Genomic DNA, 15,581 nt, shown 5'->3' with positions numbered 1-15,581 from the left:
CCTGATGTCACAATCAATAGATCTAAAAACCATCAATCATTTTTTTAATTAAAAAATTAACATTACAAAAATTAAAAGGAAAATCATTTTTACCATTATTTCATGGAAGGATTAACTTTTCTTACAACTGGAACTTATGTTTTAAGAACTACATTTTTTAAGGCCTACCGCCATTTTTTGGTATTATTTTTTTTATCTTGGAATTAAAAAAAGTGAATCACACTAAGAATGTTTTTCATGGAATTATTTACTTTTCTTACGTCTAAAACTTAACTTTTAGCACTACATTTTTTAAGTATACTGTCATTTTGTTGGTTAATTTTCCTTCCTTTGACCGTTGGAATTAAAATAACAACGGTGTCTCGATAAGAATGTTTTTCATGGGATGATTAACTTTTCTTACGACTAATGCGACTTTATCTCGCATTATAAAACGATATTTCATTGTTAATTTTACCAAAATCATTATCAGAGTACTTCTTTAAAAAAAAAAATATCAAGCTTTTTGGTGTTTCAATAGAACCAGAAATATTGTAAATTTTACCACATATTGGTAGTTTTGACCATACTTCTTTTCTCTGTAATAATATAGTATTTTTCCAGGATTCGGTGAAAGCCGTCAGAAAAGACTTACATTGAATCTGTTCGATAACAAATTTGCAGAGTTCACAACCGTAACTTAATAATTTCGCTTATTAAATAGGCTGATATGATAAATATAATTTGTGCATGTGTCATATTGTGCATGAAGCTGATCGTTAAGCTCTGAAATCATTTAATGAATCGCTTTAATGGTATTTTATAATAGCTTATTAATGTATTTTATACCTAAAAAATTATTGTATAACTGTCATTAAGCTTAGACACCGATTCAATTAAGTTTATCTTAAAATGAAGCGCGATGAGGCAATATCATAGAATCAGATTATAATAAAAGAACAACTCTTTTAGTTTTAAATTCTTATTTTATAAAATAATCAAAATCAAAAACGTAATAATAACAGAACAAAATAAGAAAAATAAATATTAAAGGTAAGTACCTTTAAATTTGGGATACGTACCGCAGGTGGCCTGATCGTTAAGACACGGTTACCAGCAGATCACCGAAGTCAAGCATTACTGGCTGAGGTCAGTGCGCGGGTGGGCGACCACTTTGATCAGTCTGCGTAGGAACCGAGAGCGTGCGGTATTGGTTTTACCGTTTACTGTTTTATCGTAAAGTGCTCGACTTCGCATGCGGGTCGTTGGGCTACCGAAGCGGGGGTGCCATCCCCTCTGCAGTGGAGATTAATTGTGATGGCATGTCTTTGGGGATGTTTTTCAGACCCCATTATGCAGCTCTAGAGAGACGTAAATGAACTACAACTACAACAAAAAATTTGGGATACAAAAATATTTGGACCATGGAAACCCAGAGTTTAGTGAATCATATTCCTGTTCGGGGAGAGGTCGGGATTCGATCCTCGAATCCTCTGAGACCCACAAAGGACTTGCGATGTACGTGCTCGTAAAATCTGAGGAATTGAAAGGCCTGTGGTCGGTCGGCTGTTAAGGAATATCCTGGATACAGGCATCAACTCCTTTCCTCTTCAGATCTATGTCTAAATTGAATAAGTCGCCTCATGCATGAGGTCTCCTCTGCTAAAAATCGAAATTGCGAGAGCATGTCTTCTGACCATCGCCAGATCTCCCCAGATTGTTACCAATAGGCAGCTCCAGTTCGACGTAAATAAAATACGTACCTACCTGCAAGTATATTTTTCAGGAGAACAATTCCGTTATGACTTTTATTTATTTAATACTGATGACAACCAAAACTGGATCTTACCCTGTATCGACAGCAATGGACAACAAACTACGACGCCATCATTACATTTTTATGTGTAGTTAGAGTTTGAAATTAAAAATACTGAAATGAATATGCATACTAATATTTAATATTAATTTAACGTAAAAATAATTTGGCGCAGTTATGGCACTCTGTAACTCCTGATTTCTGTTACTGGAAAAAAATGCAATCGCTTCTCTTAAAATAAAACGAAGCAGTAAAAAGGACATTTTTTTTTCAAAATTAGAGGAAGTAACAAATTTGAAAAAAAGGCAATGAAGATGCCATAATTTTTGTAAAATGACAAGCCATGAGTAACAAATTTCTTAATAGAGATTATTAATAGAGAGCATTGCCACAATATGCTCAAATTTTACGCATATGAGATTGAATCGAATTACATGGTGATCCGTGTGGAATGATATGAAGATCAACAGCATTTCCATCAAAGGAATTCACCGAAAACAGTAATAATATTTCCCAGGAAGCAATGTGTTGAACTTTTATCTTACGGAAGCGGTCTGGGATAGAAAAAACTGCAACACGTTTCAATAACAACGGTATTAAAAAATGGAAAACATGCTCATTTAGCCACTCTTAAAACAAATGGCAACTTTCAATACGTGTATTTTAATAGTACTATTTGTTGACATTTTTCTTTCTGAATTGATTTTAGGTGGTGAGTAATTAATTCATTTTGAAACCTTGTTTGTTTTAATATGCGTTATGATATTAATTTTAGAATTTCGCCATTGTTTTTATAAATAAATTATACTTCTCTAATTCTAAATTTCCTTAGCTACTCATGATTTTTTTAAGGTTTTTTTTAATACTTGGTAAAGTCAAACTCGTTTGTACTGGAAAGTTTTAAAGTTTTTTTTTTCACCCACTAACTAAAATTTAGGTGCTAATATTTTTATTTTGCGATAACGAATTTGGCCGTTTTTATATTCTATTATAAAGGAGGCCAATGATTTAGCTTAATATATGTTGAATATGATTAACAGATGGGGAACCAGTGTCCATTTTATGTATGTATTTTTTCAGGCGCTGTAATTGCCAAATAATATATGTCTTGGTATTTTTTTTATTATGAAAAATAGTCTAATAGTTACTAAGATATATCTAATAGTTACTAATAGTTAGATTATCAGAGTTACATTTGTACTAAAATAAAAATCTCAAAAGAAGGAGTTTAAAAAATTTTATTAATTCAAATTCAAAAATTTACTAATAATTGATTTTGTAAATTAAAAAAATTTCAATCAGGAATAACCGTTTCTCTTAGATATAAATAACTGCAAATTTAAATAGAAAAAATTAGTGAATGCTGGTATTTTCCAGGAAATGCATGAAAATCAAAGGTCAAATACCACTTATTTATCTCTTACAGTAAAAAATTTCGATATTCTTTACTAAATCAAATAATACACATCGGGGAAGAAGGCTATCTTCCATTGACATAATGTAAACCGTTTCTCAAGGCTTCTTACGGCCCCTGTGTATAAAGGAAAAGCAACATTTCACAGCCGCAGCCGTTATTGTAACGGGTTTTCACCTTCATTACCTCCTAACCATAACCTTTCCCTAACCATTACTGGTGGTTTGCTCAGCATTTTTGCACTTTTCATAAACAGTACTTTACTATTAATTACGATATATATTTAATAATACATTTATGTCATCCATGTTGATTAAATCTGCTAACATATTTTGAGATGGAAAGAAAGAATAAATTGGCGGTTGACAGGAGACGGCGTACGCAATCGTACATGCAGAGTTGTCCAATACAGATAACGTACCTCCTGACTGTCACTATGCGCATGCGCTGGGTCTTAGATATGACGCTCTGATAGATATGATTATCATTATTTCGTAATTTTTAATATTCGTGTTCTTTTTTGGTATATCATGTTATACACATGCATACCAATCAAAATAAATTAAATATAATTTAATTTTTTACATAATGCTTCCAACTATATTTAAAAAATACCTTTTATTTGCCTAAAAATAAGATAATAACGGAATGATTTACAGTTTGCAAAATTGAAATTACTGATTATATTGAAACTGTTGATAATATGCATTTAAAAAAAGAAAACAGATATGCATATTTTGTTGCCAAGCACGCCAGTTATTTTAAATAAAAAAATTTCTTAAAATATCAATATCTAAGAACATATAAAATTTATCGTTACATTTATTTTAACATCTTAAAATTTTTTTGACTTTGTTTACAAATCTTTTTGTTGCAAAAAACCCCCAATTGTTTTATATTTGATAATATTACTAAGTTGTTAAGGTTAGTTTTCAATACTTTTACAAAAATTTTTTAGTACTTAGCATTAGAGTTGAGGAAACTTACTGAAAGATACTTGCTTTTTTGGTCAACTTATTGGAATTTCTAAAACACCTCAAGACAGCTAAACTTATTTAAGCAATCAACATACTACATGGAGAAAAAAATTCTTCGTAAATTAGCGCACTATATGGTCATGACGTATCTGGTAAAAAAAAAATTATTTTGTTCACGATGACATACCTACAAACTACGTTTTCAGCAAAATTCACTGAAATTAAATGTCTATAAAGTATGGCATGAGAGTCTATGGATCGGGGAGCTTAGATTTTATTTTTTTAACCAGTCATAACTAGGGGAGAAGGAGGACAAGTGTGGACATTTTTCACAAATTAGTCAAAAGAACCTTATTAAATATAATTTGTAACTCATGAAATAATTTTAAACATTAATTTGGATATTTTGCTGCATTCCTGTTTATACCTGAACTTAAAAAGTTGTTTAGTTCTTCCATAATATTTTTTTTAATTTTTGTTTAGGTTTATTCTAGCCCCCCTACAAAGCACTAGTGTATACACAAGCTATGAAGCTAGTGTAGAGAATTTTAATACCTTGTTAAGTAGCCATTTATTGCAAGTCAGAAAGCTATATCAATAGAAAATTAAATTAATTCCAATCTGAACCATATTGGCGGATATATATTGACATATATCAATTAAAATACTAATTTGTAATAGTGTATTTCACTATACTTTGAACAAAAATCGATCCATTTGAAAATCATAATTCAATTTGGTTTATTTATCAAATATTTTGAATTTCTTTTTTTTTTAATTAAAAAATAGAATTGTCAACTTTAAATGTATATTGAGATACAGAGTCTTGGTCTACCAGTCACTGGTGATGGAAGCGTGGTAACCATTTCTTCTCTTTAGATTTGAGAAATGTTTTTTTTTTAAAGAAAAATGGAAAATTCATGATTAGAAGAACTATATCCATCTTTTTTTCTTAAGAATTTCACATCGCAGCCTCAAAATCAATTAACAACTTTCACTCCTCTACCAACATAATGCACAACAATTAAAAATATTTCTATTATATATATACGAGGGCTTTTTTTTTCAAGGTCCGATTGGTAGCTAAGAGAAAATCACAGTTAGAATCAAGAAAATTTCATATGGAACAATGTGATACAACCTTAATGTACTTTTCGGCGTGATCGCCGTTCCGATTCATACGTTTGTCGTAGCGTGGTATCAATTTTCCAATACCTTCATTATAGAAAGCAGCCGCTTGTGTTTTTAGCCAATTCTTTACGCTGGTTTGCAGCTCGTTGTTTGTGGCGAAAGTTTGTTCTCCTTGCCAGCGTTTCTTCAGTTTCGTAATGTGACAATTTTGTCCAAAAACTTATCTTCGTCGTGATGGTAATGCTGGAGGACGGTGCCCATTCGTTGAGTTTTGTCAATTCACTCAACCTATAAATTGTGAACCGACGATTTCCGCGAATCGCCTGATCCACGCCCTGAGCAAGATCATCGGTTGACACTGACTTCCTTCCCTGGCCGCCTGCATCATGAACATCTGTGCATCAGGGTTTCCGCTACGGTAGCTTTTTTCGCAAAATGCGAAAAGACCCCTCAAAAATGCTAAAATTCAACAAAGCATTTTCGCATTTTTGCTAAAGAATTTTACTAAATTCCATTAAAAAAAAAGCTTCCGCGAAAAACCATGACGCTAACATCCATGAAAAAAACTTGATCAAACAAGAAGGAGAAAAAATCTAAATATCTTTCGCAAGAAGAACGCTAGCGTTCACGAAAAAAACGTGATCAAACGAGATGAAGCATAGCGATCAACAAAAATGGCGAGAATATATTAAATATATAAAAATTTTAGTTTCAGGGTCATATAATTTTAGATGGACTGAAACAGAGGGAAAGATTCCGTAATTTGATGCACAATTTTTTAAACTGTATCATTGAAAATATTACTGATAGATTGGGAGATTTGGATAAAATCGAAATGTTCAATATATTTATACCTAGCAGGATGCCCCATAGTTCGGAAGAATTACAGCATTATGGTGTAAAGGAAATCCGTTGCATTTTCAATTTGTTTTCGGAATCTCACAGAAAAGATTTTCAGTTTACAGAAACTGAATTACTTTGTGAATGGGGATTATTTAAACACATCTTAATGCAACGATGTAAAAACCGGTCATTTAATGAATTACTTTTATTTTTATATACCAATGATGTGTCTGAACACTACCCATTAATAACTTCTGTTATAAAGTATTGTGCAACAATACCAATGCACACTGTTGACTGTGAAAGGGGCTTTAGCTGCCTTAATTTGATTAAAACTAATATTCGAAACATGTTGTTAATCAACCATGTAAACAATTTGTTAATGATTAATATTGAGGGCCCTGAAAGGGCATTTAACTTTCAAGAAGCATTTGTAAAATGGGCAAACATGAAAGAAAAGGAAGATTGTTAATTATAAACCAAAATGTTTTGATAAATAATAAATGTGTTTTTTGTTTTTTGTTATAGGTATTCTTTTTTATATTCTGGTACATTAAGCTATTCTTTGTCAGATAACTTACAGTACTTGTTTGATATAAAATAATTTTATAAGCCTAATGGCATTTTAGCATTTTGCTAAAACTTTTTTTCAGATTTTAGCTTTTTTGCTAATGAATTTTTAGACTCAGCTTAAACCCTGCTGTGCATCCAGCATCAAAGTTCCTGCACCATTTCCGCACATTGCTATCACTCATGAACGCTTCTCATTATACACTTTACTCATTCGTCTATGAATTTCAGCTGCATTGCTTCCTTCAGCATGCAGAAATGGATTGACTGAACGCAGTTCACATTTGGCGAGAGACTCTATTTTTTGAAACATGTTTATGTGCTCCATACCTCAAAAATGACAACCGCTAATCCTCGCTTTCCCCTGGCCAACTACAGACACAGCGCAAGACATCTGCGCACAGACCCAACTGATTTACCTCCGAAGTTTCCCCTCAGCGACCAATCGGACCTTGAAAAAGAAATAACCCTCGTATATGCACATCAGACCTACATTAGACCCACGAAAAAATATGTTTGTTTATACCCCCTGATGTTGAAAAATTGGAACTATACAGAACAAAAGTTAATATTAAAATTGGTAAATTTTTTTTAAAAAAACAGTACCACACATAACATTCATTTCGGCTTTTCCTGTAACTACTAAATTTGGTCATTATAAGGGACTTTTGTTCGCAGAGGGCGAGAAGTGTGAGGATGAATTCCAGTGCCGAGATGGTACCTGCATTCCAAGCATCTGGAGATGCGATTCTCAAGAGGATTGCTTCTTCGGGGACGATGAATGGAATTGTGAATATGACGAACAAATCCATTTCGTGTGCAACAACGGGCAGAGCATTCTGAAGGCATATGTCTGCGACGGACGACCCCACTGCTACGACTTAACGGATGAAGAAAATTGCAGTAACTATAGATTTTATTTTTAAACGATGTAACTTATTTTATCTTATTTTTAAACGATATGAGTTATTTCTCAAGTCTTAAGGATGTTTAACAAAGGATCTTTGGTCATTCGAACTATTTAGCAAACAATCAGCTACTGTTATAACTGTTATGAGTATGAGACTGTTAGATTACGATTTGTCCAACTAAACTCGGATTATAAATAGGGTGCAGCAAGAAAAAAAACTTTTTTTAGTCAGTCTGCAACTCTTATAACTGTTGTGAGTTGGAAACAGTTTATGTTTCGACCAACCATACTGATAATATGATGCAAAACAAAACTATAGTCAGTCAGCTACTTTTAAAACTCTTATGAGTTCCAAACTGTTGGATTACGCTTTGCTGATAATTAATATGCTCCAATGAATTAGTCTCTTCGGATAAATGAATTTCATGTGCAAATTTTTTCCATTCGCTTAAAAGTTCACATGATAAAGCAAAATAAGCAGAAAGTTCACGAGATATAGGGAAACATGCAAAGAGTGCACTTAAAAAGTAATATTAAAAGGCCTAACCTTCCGATCATTATCTAAACTATTAGAACCATGTTATCCAGACTGCGGTTACCTTCCTCCTCCCCTATATATATATATATATANATAAAAATCATTCTTTATATGCGTCGATATCGAACCAAACCCCGTCACCGTATTTCGTATGGTATTTTCATGTGCGGTTGACCATGACCTTCCTAAACAAATTCCAATGGTACGACACGGCTTGTTATTTTGATTATCTGAGCTTCATAAATTTTCGCCTAATTTTACTGTAGTATACTTAAGTGTAACAAAAAAAAAATTATTTTGGCCAACCCTTATAGAGCCGTCAGTAAGAGCAGAGGATTGGTTTCATTTTAAGTTTGATTAGCAGCCTTTGATGCTCATTGAAAAACAAAAATGTTCTGACCGCAAGGATGAATGAAGAACTGATATTTGATGCTTTTGCTTTTTTCTATTTCAGTAATAATAGTTGGTTTTTAATTAATGGTTTGTCTCACATTAATATCATACGACATTTTGATATCTGAATGTTATTTTGCTCAAGTATATACTCGTACACTTAAAACTATATGCTGTTAGAGACTATCATGCACACTATGTACGCGCATAACCTTCCTTCCATAACTTTTCCTTGGCGAAAGAACTTATTATTTATATTTCAGCTAGCAGCAACTGCGTTGGATTCTACTGTCCTGAAGGATCGTGCTTTCCTTTAACTTACGAGTGTGATGAGGAGATGGATTGTGAGGATGGTCGTGATGAACACAATTGCACAATGTTATGTGATGGATTTAAATGCTCTGATAACATCAACTGTATAGCGAATGACAACATTTGCGATGGAAATGACGATTGTCCTGATGGCTCTGACGAGATGGATTGTGGTCAGTAAATTTTTAATCAGAGAGCAAACGCATACGAATGTATTATTTCCAATGCAAAGTGTGAAAACAAAACATAATCCCCAACTAACTTTTGATCTAACAATCGCTTTTTCATAATTCAAAAAAAAGACTTATCAAAGAAATTTTCTTTAATTAGTGTTAAACATAAAGTATTTGGTGATGTACTGCCATACATGAATACACTTTCTATGAATATACGTAGATTTATTCATAAGTTTGTTTATTTTATTTTAAATTTTTTTTGTTGTCATTTTTAAATTTTTTTAACTTTGCTGTTTTCAAAATGGGCGGTCGTGCGAAACACGTGTTTTGCATAAAAGAGTACTCCTTAATTTCATTCAAAGATTGGAGGAAAAAAATCGTTGTTTTTAAGAAAAAATAATAAATTTTCCTTTTGTTTATTTAAAACACTTCTTATAAACATTCTTAATAAAAACCCTGAATTACTATTGTTTAGTGTACTTTTTCCTATATATTTTTAATTGAGTCAGAACGAAGCTCCCTTGTAAACCACATTTCTTTTAAAAATGTAAAAATAAATAATTCATTGGGCGCTTTGAGATTTTTAACATAATTGGCAGTCTAAATAACATCAAAGCGATTTTTGTATTTTACTCTGCAGGAATCCAAAAATCGAAAGAAAACAGGAATGAAGCAAGAAAAATTATTATTTTTTAATTATATTTATTTAATTAACTTTTATGTGTCCCGTCACGGGTTCAAATATATAAAAAAATAATAATAAAACTAAATAATAATAAGGAGAAAAACAAATAAATAAATAAACAACTGAATTTGTTTAATTTTATTAAGAAAAATTCCATCTCGAAAATCCAAGTAGGAAATTGAATAAAAATTTCGGGGCTTACGTACTTTTCATAGAAAATATACAGAGTGTGCTAAATGCTAAAAACAAAATAATAACGCTACGAAAAGATTTTTTTAAATCTTAAAGCAGAAATATGTTCTCATTCATAGAGAGACAAAATAAAAACAGTGTTAAATGGAGAATTTATTACAAAAAAAATATAGTTAAAAAAATTTTATGAAATATTTTTCACTTATAATTGCTGTGTTAGGATAAAAGTGGCTATTCATACTCCTGGAAGAAATGGCCATTTTATTCCTCAGCTATCGATACTGCATCGATGCAGTTATCGATAGTTTTATTCCTCAGTTACCTCCCAGATAATTCTCTTTAATTTGGTTAATAATGCAGCCGATTATAAGAGGACAATTTCATAATAAGAGAAGAATAACAAAGTGAAAATATTTCCTAACCTTTGTTCTTTTTATTTTTCCTTTAGTTCTTTCGTTAATAAGTTTTTCTCTGCATGAGAAAAAATATCTTTTTTTACTTAAAATTAAAAAATTATTTTTGCAGTATTGTTATTCTGTATTAAACATTTAGCAGTTTGTATCTTTTCCTTGAAAAGCACATAACTGAAAAACTATTTCACGTAAGCAAAGCAATTTTTGTTTAATTTTCTTCAGTGGTTCTAAAGAGAAATTTTTTATAATAAATAAGAACGAAAAGATTCAATTGCTTACGAATAACTGAGTATTATTATTATTATTATTTTTTTATGAAACCAATGACAGAACATTGTTTTATAAAAATTTATTAATTTTCTATATTTCTAGTTACAGTTGAGAAATTTTTGAATCAGACGTCAGATTTATGTAACTGTTCAATTTTCGATAGGTTGAAAATCGTAAACAATGGGGACATTTCAGTATACTTTATATGTAAATTGATGAAAAGCTTCGTTCGCTTCAAATATATATAAATAGGAAATAACAGTCGATATGCTTCAAGCTCTATGAAAATTGTCTCCCATTTTCAAGACTTGGCAAACTTGAATGAAAAGAAACAAAAATGATTTTAAATATAAAATGTAAAATTGCCAATTAAAATTTAAAGAAAGGTGAAGAACAAAACTAGAGAAACCACATTTTTTTCTCTTTGGGCTACTGGAATTTTTCTAATTTTGTTCCCTGCAATTTTGTTTTCCTTTTTTTTCATATGTTTTCTTTTTATTCACGTCTGTAAAGTCTTGAAAATGGACGCCTATTTTTGGAGCGCTTGAAGCATGTCGACTGTTATTTCCTATTCATATATTTTTGAAGCAAATGAAGTTTTTGATCAGGTAATATCTTACCTCTTAAGTTTCTTGGGATCATTTAAGTCATTTTTTCTAAGTATTCAAAAGAAAAAAATTAATTGAAGCTTCAACTGTGGATAATGTTTTCGCCATTAAAAATAATAAAAATACTGTATGGAAAAAAAAACTTTGTAAGATATTTTAATAGTTTAGAAAAAAGGAAACGAAAAAGAAATGAAAAAAAAAAAAAAAAAAACAGTTGGACAGACTTTAAAAAAAAAAATAGCATAATATTTTAATAATAGAAATAAAAGAACATACAATAATTACTGCATTTTTTATCTAAAAAAAATTGATTAAATTTTAAAATTAGTAAAACAAGTGTTTTAAACGTAACAATCCTGTTTCATTCAAATATATTTTTCTTTTGTATCAAGTTCTGTATCATTTTACAGATGGATTAAGAGAGTATCAAGCCAACTCTGAGAATGTGAAGAATGAAAAGAAACGGCGCATGAAAGAGGAAATTTACAGAAAAATCCATTCCAGATCATCTCCAAACTTGTTTGTTTCTTATGGATGATAATAAAAATAATTTTAGAAAAAATGATTGACGGATTGAGTTAATAAGATATAAAAATTTGAATGCATTATCATTCCGAAATATTCTGCGCAGAAAGTTAATTAGGAAGATAAAATATAAAATTCAATAAATAATTATGTTACAATATTAATTGGATACTTGAACTTCAAGAAGAAGATCACGGATCATGTGATCTATGACGTCATTGCTATCTGATCATTTATAAGCGAAATGGCGATTCTAGACAATTATTTTAAAAACAACATGAGATATCCTTTTTACGGTGGTGTAAATTATGAGAAACTCTAATTTTGAGATAAACACATTTAAAGATTTAAAATCAATACATTAACATGGCGCATTTAGTTTGATGAATGTTTTAGTTTAGTCTATCCACTGTTATGATCTTGCACAAAAACTGCTATGACTTTGTAAATAATTAGAGTACAAACAAAAGTAAAGTATTTTTAAAAAAATCTAAGAGTACAAGTATTCTAAATTTACAGCAAACTCAATTTATAAAACTTTGATCAAAATCTTGTTTTCGCACTAGTTTACTAGTTCTTATTGTAACCTTAAAACAATAGTCATAATATATTTTTTTTAAACTTACTCTATTTCTCAAAACTATTTTCATTTGATAGATTATACTTCTGTTTCTCGATTAATCATTAATTATTTTTAAGAAAAATAATCATAATTTATGTTTTAAAACTTAATCTCTGAAACTTAATCTAATTATGAATAATTGTAAAAAATATATTTAGCAATAAGTTAAGTAAGTTAAGTTTATTAAAAAGACCTGGAAATATTTAGTTACATAAAAGGTCAAAGGAATTTTATAGGGATCATGTGTTGACATATATATATATATATATATATATATATGTCAACACATGATCCCTATAAAATTCCTTTGACCTTTTATGTAACTAAATATTTCCAGGTCTTTTTAATAAACTTAACTTACTTAACTTATTGCTAAATATATTTTTTACAATTATTCATAATTAGATTAAGTTTCAGAGATTAAGTTTTAAAACATAAATTATGATTATTTTTCTTAAAAATAATTAATGATTAATCGAGAAACAGAAGTATAATCTATCAAATGAAAATAGTTTTGAGAAATAGAGTAAGTTTAAAAAAAATATATTATGACTATTGTTTTAAGGTTACAATAAGAACTAGTAAACTAGTGCGAAAACAAGATTTTGATCAAAGTTTTATAAATTGAGTTTGCTGTAAATTTAGAATACTTGTACTCTTAGATTTTTTTAAAAATACTTTACTTTTGTTTGTACTCTAATTATTTACAAAGTCATAGCAGTTTTTGTGCAAGATCATAACAGTGGATAGACTAAACTAAAACATTCATCAAACTAAATGCGCCATGTTAATGTATTGATTTTAAATCTTTAAATGTGTTTATCTCAAAATTAGAGTTTCTCATAATTTACACCACCGTAAAAAGGATATCTCATGTTGTTTTTAAAATAATTGTCTAGAATTTTTCTTCGTGTTAATGAATAGAGCACATGTGTTTNTTTTTTTTATTGAAAGGTTAATTAAGGTGTCCACTTACATATTCGGTTACTAATTTTTATTTGTTTAAACAAAATTACTTTGTTACAATATAATATTCTAATACCAAAAAAAGTACTTGCGTGGCGTGAAAATATCTTTTGTGATGTAACTCTTTCAAAAGTACATAAAAATGGTTGCCATCAGGGGTGTACATGTAGATTTTTTAAATACACCTTGTGCGCCACCTAGGAACCAAATCTGGAACCCAACACTCGAAATTTTTGCTCTGTTACAATCGTACCCTGTTACAATTGACCCCACTCTCCCCTACTCTCCAATAAGACACTTTCTGTTTTTGAATATTTTTTAAAAAATTTCACATGAATTGCAAAAAGGATTCTTTTATAACTTTAGAGATGTTTAGTTCATGCGAGTTTTCATACTTAACGATGCGATTTATGGCTTTCAGAGGTTTGAGAGACCAACAATGCGATTTATGGCTTTCAGAGGTTTGAGAGACCAACAATAAATTACGAAAGAAAACAAGTATTTCTGGACACTCGCAATGTCCGAAAATTAAGCAATAAGCTTGTAACTTATATCGATTACTGAAATTGTTATTTTTAACTGTATGAAATTTCGTAAATTTAAAGTAAATTTTTATAGAGTTATGGACATTTTTATAAAAAACAAATTTTTTTTTGCCTTATGATCTTTTTTTTTCTTTTTTTTTTGGCTATATCTTTATAAATATTTAAAGGAATTAGACATAAGGTTTTGAGCAATTTAAAATTAACTGCGAAATTATTAAGTTAAAATTTTTAAAAAATTCGTTAAAAACTGCCCTAGATATAAGTATTTGGTGTTAGTTATTTTATATTGTGCATGGGCAGAGAAATTTTCTTTTGAAAACTTTTCATTTTTCATTTCGAAATTTTTTTTCTTCTTATGAAAAACTTATCATAATTTTGTAGTGAATCGTATTTGGCAACTAATGAAAAAAGTTAGATGTGAATATCCTAAAAATTTAAAAAATCTGAATAATAATAAGTATATAAGTTCGCAGTATATAATTTTCTATTGTAGACAAACTTATTTGAAGTCATCTCCTTAAACCATTAAGATTGAATGCTAGTAAGTGAAAATCCGATGATTAGATCAAAAGTTATTCATGGAGTTTCATTAATTATTTTGCCCACTGCACGTAGGTACATGTAATGTGTTTATAAATGTATGTACTTGTAATATATGTACATATTTACATTCGATGTATGTGAGTACAATGAGCAAATAAAATGACCCATATTGAATAACTTTTGATCTAATGATCGTATCTTCACGTACCAGTATTACTTAATCTTAATGCTTCGATTATATATAAAATTACATTCCTGAAATTGATGAAAAAATTTGTATACCTTACATTTAAATTTTTTGCAGCAATTATTAAATAAAAATATGTATAAAAGAAGCAATAAATAGTTGTTCGAAATATTTTTTTTTTGTGTGAAGATATCTTTCGATAATCGAATTTAAAAATGCGAGCGAAAAGTTTTCAATTTGCTTAAAAAAATTCCATTAAAAATTTAAAAAATCCTGACCAAACTATTAGGACCATATTTTCCAGATTGCGACTACCCCTAAATTTTGGGGGTGAGGATTCCTAATCGGCCAAAAAAACATATGCATAAGAAGAGAAAGTACATCTTTTGTCTGTAATTTCGTAGCTTAAAATATTATCTGAACTAATTAAGTAGCATATTATAGGTTACCGCTGAAACCATTAAGATTGGGGAGAGAAGATAGGATCATGAGATCAAAAATTATTCAGGGTATTTTTTATTATTTTTTGTATATATGTGCAAATATGGCATACATTGCATTGTGTTTTCATTGTATGTACAGTAGAGATGAGCTAGGCTCCGAATGCACGAGTCCGAGCCAGCGTCTGGCGTGGACTCGTTTATTGAAAGAAGGTTTCAGGCTCGGACAGGTTCAGATTCCTGATAAAATTTTCATAAAAGTTTTTATTACTAAACAAATTTTGATTCAGAAATATTATGAAAAAAATTTTGATTCAGTTATTTAGCATAAAAAATTTAAAATTTATAAGTTATTAAAATTAGCAGCTATCTATTGTTATGTGATTTTGCTTTGTGAGGCTAGTGCTCATGTCAAATTACTTTTCTTTAGCTTGTAATATGGATCTTTACTTAATTTTTGTTTTAGTCATCTTACAGTTTCAGTTGGTTTAGTTTTTCTCTTCACTTTTTGCTTCGCAGGTTAGCG

At 29.9% G+C, this 15,581-nt stretch overlaps 1 protein-coding gene across 1 annotated transcript; it reads left to right on the top strand.

Moving 5' to 3' along the window:
- Positions 1-2,346: 2,346 nt before the first annotated feature.
- Positions 2,347-11,792, top strand: LOC107437014 (very low-density lipoprotein receptor-like). Its single transcript, XM_043053948.2, has 4 exons — positions 2,347-2,507; positions 7,409-7,633; positions 8,835-9,056; positions 11,638-11,792. The coding sequence occupies exons 1-4, from the start codon at positions 2,435-2,437 to the stop codon at positions 11,763-11,765; spliced, it is 648 nt and encodes a 215-aa protein (XP_042909882.1). The 5' UTR covers positions 2,347-2,434; the 3' UTR covers positions 11,766-11,792.
- Positions 11,793-15,581: the final 3,789 nt, after the last annotated feature.

The sequence above is a fragment of the Parasteatoda tepidariorum genome, chromosome 10 (genome assembly GCF_043381705.1).
Source record: "Parasteatoda tepidariorum isolate YZ-2023 chromosome 10, CAS_Ptep_4.0, whole genome shotgun sequence".
NCBI classification, from domain to species: domain Eukaryota; kingdom Metazoa; phylum Arthropoda; class Arachnida; order Araneae; family Theridiidae; genus Parasteatoda; species Parasteatoda tepidariorum.
Note: the sequence above shows the minus strand (reverse complement) of the source record. Positions and strands in the feature narration are given on the sequence as shown.